Raw genomic sequence first — 16,884 nt, 5'->3', positions numbered from 1 at the left:
GGATAACCTGGGGTGAACTAGGTGGCATGGGCTGAAATTTGTGGAAATGGGCAAAAGATTTGTGTTTACTGCCCTACAGTCCTCTTGAGTGCCTGAATACATGTCATTTACCTTCTCCTCTCCCACAAAGTCTCGAGACTCGAGGGCAGGGAGCTCGGGAGCTGCCGGGGGGCCAGGGATGTGCCGCGGTGCCGCCGGGGTTGCTGTGTGGTGCAGCGGCAAGCCACGCACCTGACCTAGAACACCACACAGGAGCGAGTGCTGCAGTTAGAGTCTGGTTTGAAACCAAAACAAACTAGAAGAAAATGAAACAAATGACTGAGAATTAGCTCACATAAACCAGAATTTGCTACTATAATTTTAACAAATTCGCCAGCAGGAAAGGTCTTGCCATGTAGTTTTTGACTTGTGAAATGTGTGTTTGTTTGGACGGGGGAGTTCTCCTTCATTTACTGAACCTGAACGGATAGATCTGCTCCAGAAATTAACGGGGGCAGTGTGGCAAAGGACGTTGCCAGTGCAACTCCTGTTTTATTTACTCAGGAAGCTGGAATGTGAGGCGTGAACAAGGCAGGGTTTTTCTCCAAGAGGAAGGATGATGTTTTGTGGCCAAGTCAGTTGAATTGAAAACTATAAACTCCATCACTGCTTCTGCTGCTGTGTTCTGAGGAAGTCGCTGAAGCCAGACTTGCCTGAAGTGGCCACTAATTGCATTGTTCCTCATTATCTTTGTCTGAATGCCCAACTTGACACCTGGGATGCCAATCCACCGAGGTGCCGGCAGCATCAGGCAGGGCTCTGCTCTGGGCGCTGGACGTGAGCAGTAACCTGAAAACACGGGAACAGCAAGAATGCTCCAGGTGTTTCGTGTCCCTCTCTTCGTCTTGTTTCTTGGGCTATAAAGTGAGTTTATTAGGAATCCCTCACAGATGTGTTATAAAACTGAATGGCAGTTTGGGTGCGTGATGTTGCCACGCGTGTAGTGTTTGTTTAAAATAACTTTTGTGCGTTGTTTGTGCACCTTCTGTGCTTCAGCCTGGTTAGAGTCAGAGCCTGTCCGTGTAGCTGAACCCGCCCAGGTCTCATAGGTAAGCAACCGGGAGAGTATTCCCAAGCAGGGGATTAATGACACTGAACACAGGGAGTGTTGTTTCTCACCAGTCCTGTCCCAAACACACATATTCTGGGAGAAAATGCGGTATTTCCATGCAGCTTCAGTGCCATCGTTTGGTTAGGAAGGAAGAAGCCAAATCCTGACACCGTGATTTTCCCTTCCTCCGTTGTAATACACGTAGCTTGAGAAAAAAAAGGGTTAGTGCCGGAGGTGGGAGACCAAGGTACGTCTGCTGGGAGCGGTGCAGGGAGTGTGAGCTTGCCTGGTGCCGCTGGGGCTGCCTGGCTGGGTGGCGCTGGGCTGGTGCTGGGGGCACACAGCCAAGACTGGCACGGTCCTGATTCTCCACGGGGGTCCCGAGCTGCGCAGCCAGGGTCCCAGCCGACAGCAGCGCTCCAAGATTTCGCAGCCTGACCTTACACTTGATCTGTTGCTGTCATCGCTGCATTTTCGTTTCTCCTTTCCTTTGTTCCTATCTTTTCTTTTTTTCTCGGTCGTGAAGTGGATGGGAAAGTATTATCGTATCCCATGAGATTTTGAGAGAATTAATTGCTAGTAAAAGCATGTTAAGAGCTTTTGATGACTGAAGTAATTTGCAATGACACAGGGTCTGGTAAGGGTAGAGGGAAATCTAAGTCTAGGGGAAAAAAGAGTTTCTGTAATAAGGAGGCCCACTTATGAGCAGAATACACCCTCGCCGTACTTAGGACTCAAAGGGCTTTTCCTCATTTTGGTGGTGTCCTGTGTTGTTTTTAAAATGTGCTTTTTTCAGTGAGTTGCAGAATGGGTCATCACAAATGTCGAATGGAATGCCGAACATGTTTTCTGTTTCAATGTCATCGAACTTACTTTACTGTCTTAAGAAAGAAAAAGTGCTAAGTCTCTTCCTGGTAAAACAGCGATTTTCCTTAGACCAGGACCCTTTATTTAACCCTTGTTTTTCACACTTGGACTTTTAAGCATTTGAGGGTTTTTATTTGGAAAGATCCCTCTTTTGCTCACTGGCCAAATTTTATCTCACCTTCAACCACACAGATCCTCTGCTGTCAGTGAACTTCTAGTGGTGTACTTAGATAAATGAAAGCGTCACTTGTTACAGCATTTTCTAAAATATAATTTCACAGCACTGGGGTAAGTGACCTGTTTTGAAAGTTTACTAAAAAACAGAATGTCATTATTTATAATAAAACCTGATCCTGTGTGGAAGGATGAAACAGTGTGAAGATGGAGCAGTTTAAGGGCCTTGTCATTAAAATGAATACGGTTTGGAGGAGTTATCTGCTTTGATTACTGAAGTGGTGTGGATACTAGAAGTGTTTGTCTCCTAATAATTGTATTCCTGAGCCTATTATCATGGACAACTGATATCATGTTATCATTGTAATCATGGATGACTCTGATACATGTCCTTGGAGGTTCTGCTAACCAGGAACATCAGATTATGACTAAGAGCTGCTTTTAGTCTTCCGTATGTCTCTTTTTTTAATTATATATGCCAGCCAGCTTTCTCCTCTCTGTTTCTTCTTTGGAATCCTGCATTGCAAGTAATTCTCCTTTCTTTCTTCTTCCTGTAGCTATCATTTTACAGCAGATGACCCATGTATTTCTTCTTCTCCTGTTCTACAGATTGCTGATGACCTGGGAAATGACAAGTTCTGTATTGATGCTGGCCAGAGTGGAGCTGGGAACTGGCTGAAGTACATCCGCGTGGCCTGTTCCTGTGACGGGCAGAATCTAGCCGTGTGTCACGTTAACGACCAGGTAACGACTTCGGCAGCTCCAAGGTTGCTGTGCCCACCTCGCTGCTTCCACAGCTGCTGGGGTGGGTTGGCAGAGGGTAGTGTAGAGTGGCAGCACTGAATGGAAGCAACCAGCGGGGTCATCTGTTCAGCAGCTCTGCTGCAGCATCCCTGAAATGATCTAAAACCCCTGGACTCATGTGATCTTCCAGTCCCTGACTCCTTTTGTGGTGGGGAAGATAATTTGAAATGTTAACACCTGGTGTGAAGTGTAAGTTGTGTTAACAAAACACAATGAGACAAATGGAAACCAGTGTTGGTATTTCGTTGCCATCAAAACCATAGGAAGTTCATGTTACCGGTTGACAGTGGTGGGTAGGGAGTGTGATTCCAAGCTCTGAAGTCAGCTGTTCTCTGATCTAAGAGGGGAGTGAGGGTTTGGGAGTCTGTGGAGGAGGAAAAGTAAAAGCCTAACAGGCATATTTACAGAAATGCTGGTAGAGCAGCCTCTAGGTGGGGGTGCGGGCGAGGGATATTACACAGAATTAATAGGATTTTGATAATGTTAGCTAACGTTTATAAAGTTCTTTGAAGATTAAACCCAAAAATGGATTCAAGATGAGCAAGCCAAGCTGGGAGTTTCACAAACCTCGGAGTGCAATCCAAGTACAAGTTACTGTTTCAGACCTAACTTAAATGAGAAATGCACTCTTAATGTTATTACCAGTCCGCAAACAGAAGGCATGTTTGGATGCACGCAAAAAATGAGCTGAGGATGGGAAAATACACTTCTAACAGAAACATTTTAAAACCTGTATCTGACAGGGAAGCTAGAGTGAATCTGAAGCCAGCTCACATAAAATGAGAATAGCTCAGGGCGCACCAAAATATCAGCTCACTTTGTGAACTTAGTTCCTGTTTTAAAATGCTTTTAAATAACTTAATTTTGGATGCCAAAAAAAAATTACAGAAATACCGCAAATGTTCATGATTCAAGCAATCCAGAAGAGATTGAGGCACAAAGCTCTAAATTTCAGCCTGCTTAGTTAAAATGAGCTGCTGATTGCTGCAGTGCCCACTCACCACTACTCACAAGTGCTCTTACAACAAGGAGCCGTCTGAGCAAGAGCCAACATTTATCATCAGCTCCTTGTCTTACACCGTGAGCTGCTCAGTGCCTTCTGTGGCACACACAGGGCTGCTCCTGTGTCTCAGTTTCACAGACCGACAGGATAAATACCTTCGGGGCCGTTGCATTTTCCCTCACCTGTTACTTAGGTCTTTCACCATCCTTCATTCTGCACAGAAAATACGGGTTTGCAGGAGCCTGCGACTGACCCGGCTTCCTTGCTGTGCATCCTGCAGCTTGCCTGAGCACAAACTGCTAGCCTGAGGGATACCTTTTTAGACTTTCCAGAAGATTCAGCAGGACCAGTGCAACTGCCTGTGCTAATACTTCCCAGCACTGCAGCACTGTGCATGAAATACAGCTTTAGCCAGCCGCGTGTGTTCACTTCTTAACAGCAGTTTTGCTCAGTGGTCTCTGCAGGTGACTTTGAGTGCTCATCCTCGCAGCTGCTACCGAGAATGTTTACCAGCAGCAGTAGAAAAGCACAAATATTAAAAGAAGAGAAAACCAAATATTTAGAGGTTGGGTTTCATAAAAAAGATCTTAGACTGGGGAACAAAACTGAATTAATACAGGGGTTTTTTATATGAATACACATCTCTTCTTTTTAAAATGTTAACTTGTACACTGCTGGCTTTTCCCAGGTTCTCACAAATGCTTAGACTAAGGACTAGACATATATACAAAATCTGCCAAAAACCTGAAGGCTGTATCACGTTTTATTCTAAGCCCGGTCACTGCATGTCCTTCTGTTCTTGTCCCTCATCTGGAGATTTTTGGTTGTGCATATTTTTAGTGCATGCAGCAATCTGATTGGAAAGAACAGCTGTTTATCATACCCACTCATCTTCTTTTCTTTATTTTTTCTCTGTTATGACCACTCTCTTACAACTCTGTAGTAAATAAATTTACTACAAGTCACATAAAAGGGGGTAGGTAGCAAGCAAGTGCTTCTTCAGGAGGAAGAAAATAAGAAGCTGCAGAACACAATGAAACAGTAGCAAAGGAAAATGCTTTCTTCCCCTCAGCCTTCTTTCCGGAAAGATTGAGAAGTCTTAGGTCAGGCCAGCTGGCTGGAATGAAAAAATCCAGTGTAAAAAGCAGCAGATGATGGTGATTGATAACTAGAGGCACTGGGTGCTTTGGGGGGGGAGGAGTAAAGTCAGAGTAAGGATATACTGTTTCCTCAGATATTGATTAAGACAGCCTATGGACTCATTTCAATGGCACAGTACTTAGAGCAGTCAGCAGCACATTAAAATCTTTGTGGACTTGTATTATTATTTATAGAGGAGACAATTTAACCATGTTTGTTCTGGAATTTCCTGTTCGTTCCAAGTTTTCTCTCACACCACTGCTACACAGAACCAAGCCTCACTACTTTGTCTCCTGGAAAGATTCTGGTGTTAGTTGGTGGTTACTTGTTTTACTGAAACGGATCGTTGTTCCAGATTATGAAGCTTCAAAGGGTAAAGGTGGCTGTGAGTGTCTTTGGTTGGCATGAAAACTAAGAGCGTAAGATGCAAATATAAATAGAAAAATGTCCAACAGTCCATAAATGTATATGTCTGCAAGCTGACACGTGCTTTCATCAAACTCAGTGAATTCATAATTCACAGGTAGCCAAGGTGCCTCTTGGACATAAACCCCTTGTATTTGAACTCTTTAGACACTCAAAATAAAATTACTAGCATGCAAAATCAGGTTCTTCGTCCTGGTCCTAAGAAACCCTGGCCTGCTGAATACCAAAGCAAAAGTGGCATGCATTTTCAAAGATACTGTAGTTAGACAGTTGAAGGGTACAAAATGTTTTTACACTTCCTTGTTTTTTCTTTAGCTGATGTCAGTGTGAGGTCCATACTCATAAAAAAGGGGGTGTGGGGGGGTGTTACAGGTCGTCTTCCTGCAGATACCTCCGAGGGTGAGCAGTTCTGCTCGTGTGATTGCTTCACTGAAGTCAAGGGCACTGAGCTGGATTCCTCACGGGAGTGTGTGCTTCTGGCCAGGGCCGTTGCATGCTTTTAAAACGAATCCACTCCTTTTCCCTGCAGGATATATTTAGAAAACCGAATTTGTGTTGAGTTCAAACTTTCTTTCGTGCGCACAACACCCCGCGCAGTCCGTGCAAGGGGAGACTCTGCTGGGTGCCGGTGCTGCGCGCATCCTGCGAGCGAGAAAGGAGACATCTCAGGCCCTTACGAGAGTGACTCCTAAAGCCGGAAACATGTTATAAATTTTCAGAGTGACTAAGCATTGCTAATTTCTACCTAGTGCTATATCCTAATGCTGCTGGTTTTAACTTCATTTGATTTCACTTGCTAGCCAGGTACATTTTTTTCCATAACAGGCACTCAAAAAAACAGGGAGAAAGGCTTTGTGCAGTAGGTGTGCAAAGATTTGGGGGTTGTTTGTTACGTACATAAAGAAAAGCTTTTGCAATAAAAGATTATCCACAAAATAACTAAGCAGCACTGTGATGATAAGAGCCAGGATAAGCTTTTAATCAAAACCACTTCCTTTTCAGGAAAAAATAAACATTTTTACATGGGGAGATGGTTTTTTGACACACACTGTGCTACCACCACATTCTGTTCTGCTCTGCACTCCTGTAACTTGGGAATATTCCCAGGGATGTACAGAGAATTTTCCTTTATTTTTAGTGAAGAAATTGACAGCAGAATCTGGACCTCTGAGTATTTTGGGGTGGTTGGTTTTTTTCCCAATTTAAAGATTAAAATGTTGCTATTTAGAAAGAGATTAGTTGAGGCATTTCATTAACTGTTTTTCAATTGTGAAACCAATTTTCAAATGTAAAATAATGTTATCCAGTTTTCTTTATGTTTATTCTTACTTGACAGGTATTTGAAAAGAATAGAAGATCCTTGATTGACTGAAATAATTGTGTGCCTAAAAGAGGGCTAGAAAAGAATGGTAGAAAAATTATATGATTTGCTAAATGTATCTGGAAAATGAGACATGACTTCTGTTTTATTTTTTCATGTTGCTACTACTGCCTTCATGGGGCAAATACTTCAGCAGTTTAGCTGTTCTCGTTCAGGAGACTGTAATATTAAACAGAATACATGTAATAAAGGTAATAGCCATGAGCTTGCTTTCAGGATGAGAGCTACTGCTTTTCTTTGTGTTACATATATTGGAAAAAAGAAGGAGCTGCAGTGATGGAAAAAATCGGCCCTCTGTTTAATAAGCCAGTCTTCTGGGTGTGTGTATAATAGAGGTATTTTATATGTATTTTACATACATATTCAGTGACTGTCTTCAGGATTCCTAGTTGTGTAACACAGTGCCTTAAAAAGAGGAAATAAAAAGCAGTGTGGCTTAGTTGAAACAAAGGGAAGGCGATTCCAAAGGAGGAAGACATCTGAACAAAAGCAAAATGTGCAGCCCCGTTCTGGCCAGAAATGCACGAGGCCAAACTTTTACGTGTTCGCTCCTCCTTGAGCCAGCCAGACACACACAGGTTTGATAGTTGTCTTAGACGAGCAGTAGGTAGGAATATTTGCCTTGTTACTCCAGCGGATTGCTAGTATAGTTAACTATTTGCAAGACAAGAACGTAAAGCAGCAGCTTTTTAGCTCGTTTTGAATTGTCCCTCGGCCACTGCCGCACACTGATGCAATTAGTGGGTGTGTGTTTCGATCTTTAGGTAAACACTGCAGCTGTTTTCTCCATTCTCTAATGCCGTTTTTTTCCTAAAGCACAAACGTGTTGCCGCAGTGAAGCTAAGAGAAATAGTAGGCATAACTCATACAGCAGGTAAACAGTGCTGTTTTTTATGAAAGATGCCTAACTAATGAGGTAATATACGGACGTGGTTTTCTCACTTGACGTGTTTCATCTCCATCTATTGCCTTGATACTGGAAACAGTTAAACAATTACTGCATTGTTTCTGAGCTGTGTCTGTCTCAAGAACACTTTTTCTCAGAGAAAAGATGTACAGCTTTGATTACTTTGTGCTCCGCTCGGGGTGAGATCAGCCTCAGAATGCGATTGTGTGCTGTGGTTCTGCATTATCGATACTTTCAGTAATTGTACCAAATTGCTTGGTTATAGGCTGCAAAATGTTATAGCCAGAGCCAGCTTTCTATTACATCGCGTTTACATCCACAGAAGCAGTTATAGAGCAGATCTGTGTATCAAGCCTAGACTGGAAAAGGATTCCTCTGGGTTGTTTTTTTTGTTTTGTTTTGTTTTTTTCTTTCTTATTTTTCATCTTTTTCTAGTGCCCTGTGCCTGAAATAATTTTGATACAAACTAAGCAGCATGGTATTTTCAACTGTCTGTGAGAGCACTACCCAAACCCTAGTTATATTGTTAACAATTTTGTGTTAAATAAAACTGACTGGTAATTAGGAGAGGTGCCTCTTTTGTTGTGAGAAATAAGAAAGGATAATGTGTGCGTTTTTTATATAAATGCTGAACATAAATGATTTATGAATGTAAATGTTCTGATGGATTAGTAAATCCGATCTTGGTCGGCGCACAACAAATAAGAAAGGAAAGGAAACACAGCAGTGGTTTTAATTAATTCAGACCATCAGTAGCATGATTGCAAGATGAAGTTAATTATTATAATGAAATGTTTGATGAAATTAATGTGACTCCAGCAGAATCCAGCTTTTCCCTGATCATTAATGAAGCTTGTACTATGTGTCTTGAAAGACCGTGACAGGCGTGTTTTCACCTACAGCTACTTTGTTCTGAGCACAAGCAGGAGAGGTGGAGGAGCTCGGGATGCTGATGCCGTGGCACTGTTTGCCTTTGTCCTAGTAGAATCCTGACGGACTTTTCGCAGTGTCAGATCTGTGGATGTGTCTGTGCGCTAGGCACACCTTTTAGGATGTGGTTTGTACATGAGTGCTGGTTTGGGTTGGGTTACTAGCCGAAGGAGAAGTGTGTGTTAATAGCTGTCTTGACTTCTTTTTCGCCTCAGCTGGCTGCAAGCGGCGGCGCAAGGATGATCCTGTTCCTCCGAGTCGAGCCCCAAGTGCTGTGCTTATTCCAAGTCTTTTCTTTTTGTTTTTCAGGCAGGTTTGCCACGGGGGGTTTAGTCCTGGGGAAAGCTCTCCTCGCTGAGCGAGCGGGCAGGGGATTGCTGAAGCGTAAATCAGAGAGATGGTGAGGGGAAAGAAGGCGGATTTTATACCACTCGCACTTTGCAGCGGGGTCGTGGAAACCGGTTACAACCCGGTGGGAGACTGGCGGCGGGTGGGGGCCGGGCCGCCTGGCGGGGGTCAGGGCGCCCCTCGCGGCGGGGCCTGCGGGGCCGGGGCGCACCGGGCTGCCCAGCGCCTTGCCCGGGGAACCGCGGGACAGCCGGGCTGGGCTGACGCGGGGGTGCCGGGCCTGGCCCGCCCCGCCGGGGGCACCGCGGTACCCACCCCCCCCCCCCCGGTAACCCCCGGGCCGGGCCCCGGGCGCCACGGCCCCGACTTCCCCTTCCTCCGTGCGGCGCGGCGGCTGCCGCCGGCCTGCCCCGACGGGGAGAGCCCGGGGTGCCCCCCCCGCCCCGCCGCCGGGCCGCGCCTCGCCCGGAGCCCGCAGGTCAGGCGCCCCGGGCTGCCCGGCCCCGCGGCCGGTCACGGCGCTGCCGGGCGGCCCCGCGCTGCCAGGCCGGGCCGCGGGTGGAGTCTGCCCCCTGCTGGGGCGGGCCGGGCCCCGCGCCCACGGCCCCGCGCCCGCCGCCCGGCCCGCCGCCGGCTGCGCAACCCCCGCTGCCCGGCCCGCGGCTGCCCCACAGGCGGCGGTGGGAGGGGGGGGTCGCGCCGGGGGCAAGCTCGCTGCGTCGGTGCCGGGGAAGGTGTGTGGCAGCCCCGGTGCGGGGGCAGCCGCCGCCGGGAAATCCCGCACCCCCGGGGCCGGCGCGATCGCGCCGCAGCGCCCGGACGGGGCCCTGCCGGCCTGCGTGTGCCGTTGTACCGCGGTGATCGCTCCGTGAGGGTTTTCCTCAGCTCCATCAGGAGGGAACGCCGGCAGCAGTACCGGGGTTTTCCCGAGGTGCCCGCGGCACCGTGGGCAGGGGGAGGCACCTGCTGCCCCCCGGGCTCCAGCCACCCGCTTCCACGGTGGAAGGGAGGGGGGCTCGGGGGGGGGACACGTCCCGGTGAGACCCTTCACGCAGCCCAGGGTCGGAGAGGTTTGTGTCTTTGTGCCCTGCAGACGGAAGGGTGGCAGCTCGTGCAGGGACCCGTGCTGGGTGAATTGTAGTTGATGTCCCAAAGAATAATTTCATGCCTCACTGTTAAAGGCAGAGCTAGCAAAACCTGGCGGTTAATAACTGTTACCTGTTGAAGTCTTACGGTGTTATTGTTAAAGAAGACAGGGTCCAGCATACTCTAAAAATTTGGAAAACATACAGAAGACAACAAGTTTCTTGGATTTCACATAGTTCTGATCCTCTTTGTCAGTCATGCAAACTCCCATCCTGCTGCTGGTCTCCTGCTGCTGTTTCTGGCCTTCCCTGCAGTGGTCTGCACCAGCGTCCTCCCAGCCGCAGGGACCGACTGGCTCCCCATGCCCCGAATGCCCCAGTAACCGCGCTGGGTGCCCACCAGCAGCGTGCCACCACCAGCGCCTCAATGGTTACAGGGGACCAGCCCTGCTCTGCCTGCCGATGCGAGTGAGCCCCCACCAGCACGCTCTCCCCCCCCGCAATCTGCCGTTGTGTCAGGGGTGATGGGGTCCGCTTGCCCCCCCAGTTGTTGCTGGAGATGCTGCCGTGGGTTCGATTCAGTTCAGGGGTAAAACGGTAAGGATGGGTGCGTGGTACCTATGGAAACACACTGATACGTTGCTGCCTTGCGACATTCGGCTTTGTTGCACCTCAGATGCAGGGGATTTCTTTCTCATTGCCCTGTTTTCTAAGGAATGCATCCTTGGCGTGTGAGAATTCATTTTGGTTCGGGAAAGCTGTACTAGGTGTCCTTTAGACCACGTTCTGCACACCGCAGACAGCAATGTGAGCAGGGCGTACAGCGGGTAGGCGGCCTCTGCCCTTGGCTGAGGGCTCTGTCTGTGCTGGGGTTTGTCCTCCAGCATGACAGCGAGGGCGCGATAGGCGAACAGAACCATGGTAGGTGAACAGAACCACAGAAGGTCCAAGTTCTGTGGCTAGGCAGGCACTCTGCGTGGGATAAACTGCTCACCGGGAGCGATTCACATCTTGTCTTTAGGGGTCAGCTCCTCAGGCTTCAGGTGAGAGTAATCTACAAAATAATTCTGTGAAGATACGCTAATTCAGCTCTCTAATCATCAGGCCAGTTTCACCTTAGAGCAGCAGAGGCTCAAATGTGTCAATTCCATCCCTTTAATCTTCCCTTCGCTATAACAAATATACTAAGCTTATAGGAGGTAGGGAAAACAATGGGAAGATTTTGCGTAATTTGAATGAGAGAGGCTGTTACTGTAAATACTATTTTATTGTCCAAGCCACATGAAACACTTACACACATAGAGTAAAATAAAGGCAGAAAAAAAGAGCTCTCAGTAGCAATTATCACACAAATCAAGTGACAGCCTCCCCTATTAGCTGGAATAATTTGAGTTATTGGTAAAATGTAAAATGCAAGTCTTTGCACATTTAACATGTCTCTCAATTTTTGTTTCTGATTCCCAGATCTATTATAAAGTTATTAAAGAAATTGAGCCAGGAGAAGAGCTCTTGGTGTATTTGAAGGAAGGTGGTTATTCACTTGGGAACATGGCGCCCAGCATGGAAGGTAAGGCCTCGCTTTGCTAGACAGGACCTTTTTGCACCTCTCACCAGCAAACCTAGGAACGCTGAGAACCTCAGTGAGTGCTGGACTGGGACAAAAACCTGGTCCGGTACCTGCCCCTTCTGTATCTGTTCATATTTTATGCTTATTTTCACTCTTTCTCTGGTGAGAGTAGCTGTCCTAGTCAACGATAGCAAGCAGCGTTTGTGAACCTCAAGGCAACGCAACAGATTAACTTGCTGCTTCTCTTTGAGGAATGTTGTGGGTTTTAATGTACTTGGAGGTGCCTTTTTAATCCTCAGGGTCACTGTGTTTCTTTGGGTGCAACAAAAATGGGCCAAACATTCCAAGGCTTGCAAAGCACTGGTCTTTAGAGCTTTAGATGACACGGAAAAGGGGTGTCCAGGCAGAGGATGGAGGAGCCATCGCTAGAATTGTTATTGCTAGAATATAGACACCTCTGAAACCCTGAAATGATGCAGTGAAGGCCAAAGGAATGATTGTTTTTAAAAGAAAGGTCACATTTTTGTTACTGCAATGTCTCTCCTGCCTTCCTCCGCGGTGTTTTGCCGGACTGGCTGCATGGCTCAAACAGGCTCGCAGCTGGGGGAGTTCCCTTAACCCTGTACTGTGTGTGGTGTGGAGCAGCCTGAAACACTAACCCGTAGTCACTTCCATATCAGCATAACCATTTTCCTCTAAATATCCTGCTGTTAACTACAGAAGTTCAATAATTGCACAGACTGTCTAAAGGACTGGTATGCTCTCCAGGTTAAGCGAGTGTTTTCTAGTAAGCTAGAGGAGTGACGAGCTGAGATTTTGGGATTCTCTTCCTATGCCAGAATGGCGCTCTGTGAAATTCAATAGGACAGGTAGAGAAGGATGGGAGAAGAGAGAGAAGACTTTGAGTCCTTGTTTCTTCTTCATGGTGCACAAAGATGGCTATAAAACACCGGTTTGATACACAGCAGCGTGGAACTGTGCTGGTCATTTGGTTAGATGGTTGAAAGCTTTGGGTTCAATTTTAGTTTCACAAGGAGGAGAAGCATTTGGTACTGAGAAGCAGGAATAGCCAGAATTCCTACAGTAAAATGACAAATCTAATTCAGGGGTTTGGGAAGGAAGCGCAGACGGAGCTGATTCCCTGAAGAGGCAGTTGGGAGGCAGCGTTCCCTGCGGACGGGTCGCTGCTCACCTGCTCTTCGCAGGGTCCTTGCACACTTCCCTGTAGTAGCTGTTGCTGGCTCTTGTCAGCAGTGGGAGAGCAGGTTAGCAGGACACGTGGCCTCAAATAGTCTGGCAATCCCAGAGTGCTGCCAGGATTTCCCCCCCCCCCCCTTTGTTAGAATGCTTTTCTCAGCATTCATCTGAGACGCTGACTGATGTTTGTATCCCACCTCTTTCCCTGCCAGTGACAGAGCCTGTCAATGCGCACTGCGCAACAGAAGTGATCTCTTGGGAAAACTAGGAAAGATGGGCTACACCATTCCCAAAATTATTATAAAAACAAAGCAACACCACATGCATGTCTAAAGTAATCAAAAAATGCAGATTCTTATTTTAAAATGGTTGTTTGCAAGCCCTGAGATGAGCACAGGACCCTGCTGTGGCAGAGCATTGCAGAACCCTGACCTCCTGGTAGGTTTCCCGATCCTGAAATGAAATGAAATTAAATTAAATTAAATTAAATGAAAATCAGTCCGGACTCGAAAAGTTCTGCTCTGTTTTCTAGGGCTCTTAGTTTCCTTGGCATTTGGTGACAGTGAAAGTTAGAGAACAATGTAAAAGGTACATGATTTTTTTCAAGATTATTAGGGCATATTACTCAGCGCCTTTTTCTGTTCATTCATTGAATGTAGAGGCTGTTGCAGGCTTCTCATTATTATTTGGTGACTGAGTTCTAGAAATATATTATTAATCTACCAGTTGGTTTTAAGCTATTAGTTGGAAATACTGTTTGACATAATTAATTGCTGAAACTTGAGTTGTCTCACCTGGGCATCCTACAATACATTTATTTTCTGTATGTGCCTGTAAATTTCAGTTTCAGATTTGCAGTGAAACTCTTTCAGAGTGCACATACTTACGATATGCATAAATAGTGTGAAATATTTCTGAAAAAAAATGGGTGGTTTGAGGATTAGTGCTGCTGAAAGCTCTTTTGGTGAAGGTCAGTGGGTGAAGTAGATGGGCAGGCAGTGCCGTAGCTACTGTCTCACTGAGATATCAGCTTTGGGATGATTTTTTCAGTGTTCTCCTCCAAAAAGTTAATAATTTTCTTGAGACCAGCACAGAGAGATTAATAGTTTCTGGTTTTCACAGTGAAGGAGTAACGCACAGGGGGGGGGGTTTGATGTCAGGAAGAAATCAGAAAGGAAACTCACCACTGTTTTGCATTTTTGTTTCTAATAGGCTTCTGTTCGAACAAGCAGAAAGTGCTCCTTGTTTTCCATCTTTGTCATTATGTAACATTTATCTGTATCTTCCCGGTAACGTCTAGTGCTTTTGCCACATAATTGCTTTCAAATGATCGTAGGCCAACATTAAACATTTGACTTCTTAATACTTTTTACTTTCAGCAGTGCTATCTTCCTGCTGCCTCGCACCCCCATTTTGATTCTGAATTAACAAGAAAGAAAATGCAAAATTGTTCCACACAAAGATAATTATCATAAAAATCTTTTATCCAAACCCCAGCCAAACACAGCAGACCCCTTATCACTGCAGGAATTTTGAGTAGGGCACTTGAACTCCTTTGAGATTCAAGTCTGGTAGATTAGCATGTAGATGCCACATAATTGTGTTCCCCTTGGTTTCTCTGAAAGCTATTAGGCGCTGATTTATTTTTCTGTTACATTCCTGCTTTGTCCTGAGTGTTACTGATGGAACTTAAGATAGGCACATATAACCATAGATTTGACAAACAAGACATAGAGAACAGGCAGCAATTTTTTTGTAACTGGGTTTTCCTTTTCTTTTTATCCCCTTCTCCCTGTCAGATACTGAACTAGCAACCTTTTTTGAACGGCAGTATTTTCATTTGTGGTGCTGAAAGGAAGAAGAAAACTTTAATGAGAACTTGTTTTGAAGGGCCTTTTTTTTTTTTTTTTTTTTGGTGCTTAAAGAAAGGAAAAAAAACAAACTTCAATGAATCTGAAGTCTGCAAACTGGATGTCTGATATAAAGACACAAAATAGATACCGGGTCTTCTTAGTTTAGTCCTGAGCCTCCTTTGTTGCTGAGGTTTCGTTTCTGCAGGGTGATGGTCTGGCTCTCAGGCTACAGGTCAGTTCCTTTCCCAGCACAGCAGCGGTACTTCCTGAGAAGTGTGATGTCTGACCTTCCCAAGTGCAGAAACGGGGATGCCCAAGGGATGGCCGTTGGATATTGATATGATATAATCAGCTACTCAACCAGCCAGTCAGTGCTGCCTCTGTTTAATCTGTCTGAACATCAAAACAGTGTTTGCAACCAGTGGCAACATGAATAACATGGGACTACAAGGCTTTTAATCATACTTTTGTCAGTTCTGTAGTTTTTCTTTTCGATAAAAATTTCTTTTTCTACACCCAAATATTCAGAAGCACATGCATTTCTTTTCTTGCTGTCCATCTTTTCCACCTATAGAAAAAGTGGTTGTGTTTGGTGATGGAAGAGGAGGGGTGTTGTTACTGAAGCATGAGCCTGTACAAAATAGACGGGGTTGTTTTTTTTCAATTTAGTGACATGCGAGGGCTCGAGCTGTAAAATCTGAGCCGCTCTGAAAGTATGCAAATGCGGAAGCAAAAAATGCACATGCCTCAGCTGAGCTGTCTTCTTTCTTACATCTCTTAATAGAAGGCTGATAGGGGCAGCTCCTCAGCTTGTATAAATGTAGCTACACCAGCTTTTACTGGCTGAGGATCATGTTATATTGTGTGGGATCTGTGTGAGATCTGTAATTCTGCTGACAAAGGCCAAGGAGAATTAGAAGCAGAATCTCTTTAAAAGTTATTATTGAGGCTATTAATGTATTTCATCTGTCTGTCTGTCTGTCTGCCTGCCTCCTCTGTAATCTCATAGAAAGGAAAAAATGATGTTACTGCCATTGATAGCAAGAGGCAGTGCAGGATCAGGATGTGTGCTGTGGGAGGGGGTGCTTGCAATTGTCCATCTCTAGCCAGGTATGCAGCAAATTATTCTCCGTGGGTAGTTTTCCAAACTCAAGGTGAGTTTCTGGTTCCTAGAGGATAGTTTGGGTGAAATAAGATGCAATTAATTGTGTAAATCTCAAACTGAAGTAGAAAGAATTTAGTATGAGTTTGCAGAAGGTACCTAGATGCATTGACTCTGAAGTCCAAAAAAAAAGAAAAAAATTAAATCTGTTTCCTCCATTCCAAGTTTTCTGGTCTGGGGAATTGCCAGTTTGAGCTTGAGACATGCTGGGAGTTTTGCAGGAGCTTCTTAAGAGATGAAGGTACCTGGGAGTTCCCAGTCTGGAGGGCTTTCAGTCACCTCCGCAAAAAAGCCTTCTTGCCTTGAGCCATTATTTATGAAAGAGTGAAGAAGAGAAACATTTGATTCATGGGGTGAATTCTGAGGCAGATGAACACTTCACCAGAGCAGTTCCACATTATCTGGAGCTGGTGAGGGATTTATCCTGTTACTCTACAGTTCAGTGGGCTGCATGAGTCAAAGGAACTTCCATCCCACGTACGTCTCTAGGAGTCAGAAAGAGAACAAAAGTAAGGTCATGTTTATTAGTGCCAGTGACACTTCTGAGTATGCCTTGACGTCTGAGACTATGAAAACTGAATGTTGCAGCAGATAAAACACTTGTTCCAGGGCTAACGTGAATTCATTAATAATGAGGAGTGATGGCACGATGAGATTATTGCCTCAGCCCATGCAGTGCGTGCGCTGGGGACACTTGATGCTGTCAGGCTTGTCTCTTCTCACCCGAGTTAGGGACGTGTGGAGGGAGAGAAGGTACCTAAACCCACCTAATCACAGCCCTTGCCCCCCTCGCTTGCTGCTGTCACACTGAGAATGTTTTCGGTCCATAAACATCTGCCTATGAAACTTTAAATTTTGCTGGGTAATGTTGTATGCTTCGTGCTGTTGTTACAAGTAAAATGCAATAACAAGACGTACCATAATGCTACAGTTCTTTATTTTTTTTCTCT

The 16,884-nt window shown here is 45.6% G+C and overlaps 1 protein-coding gene across 1 annotated transcript in view; it reads left to right on the top strand.

Moving 5' to 3' along the window:
* Window positions 1-16,884, top strand: part of PRDM16 (PR/SET domain 16) — a 136,738-nt gene that overhangs the window by 81,006 nt on the left and 38,848 nt on the right. Inside the window, 2 exon segments of the mRNA XM_037380049.1 lie at window positions 2,741-2,875; window positions 11,620-11,722. Coding sequence (XP_037235946.1) covers window positions 2,741-2,875; window positions 11,620-11,722 — 238 coding nt within the window.

Source organism: Falco rusticolus, chromosome 3 (assembly GCF_015220075.1).
Source record: "Falco rusticolus isolate bFalRus1 chromosome 3, bFalRus1.pri, whole genome shotgun sequence".
NCBI lineage: Eukaryota > Metazoa > Chordata > Aves > Falconiformes > Falconidae > Falco > Falco rusticolus.
Note: the sequence above shows the minus strand (reverse complement) of the source record. Positions and strands in the feature narration are given on the sequence as shown.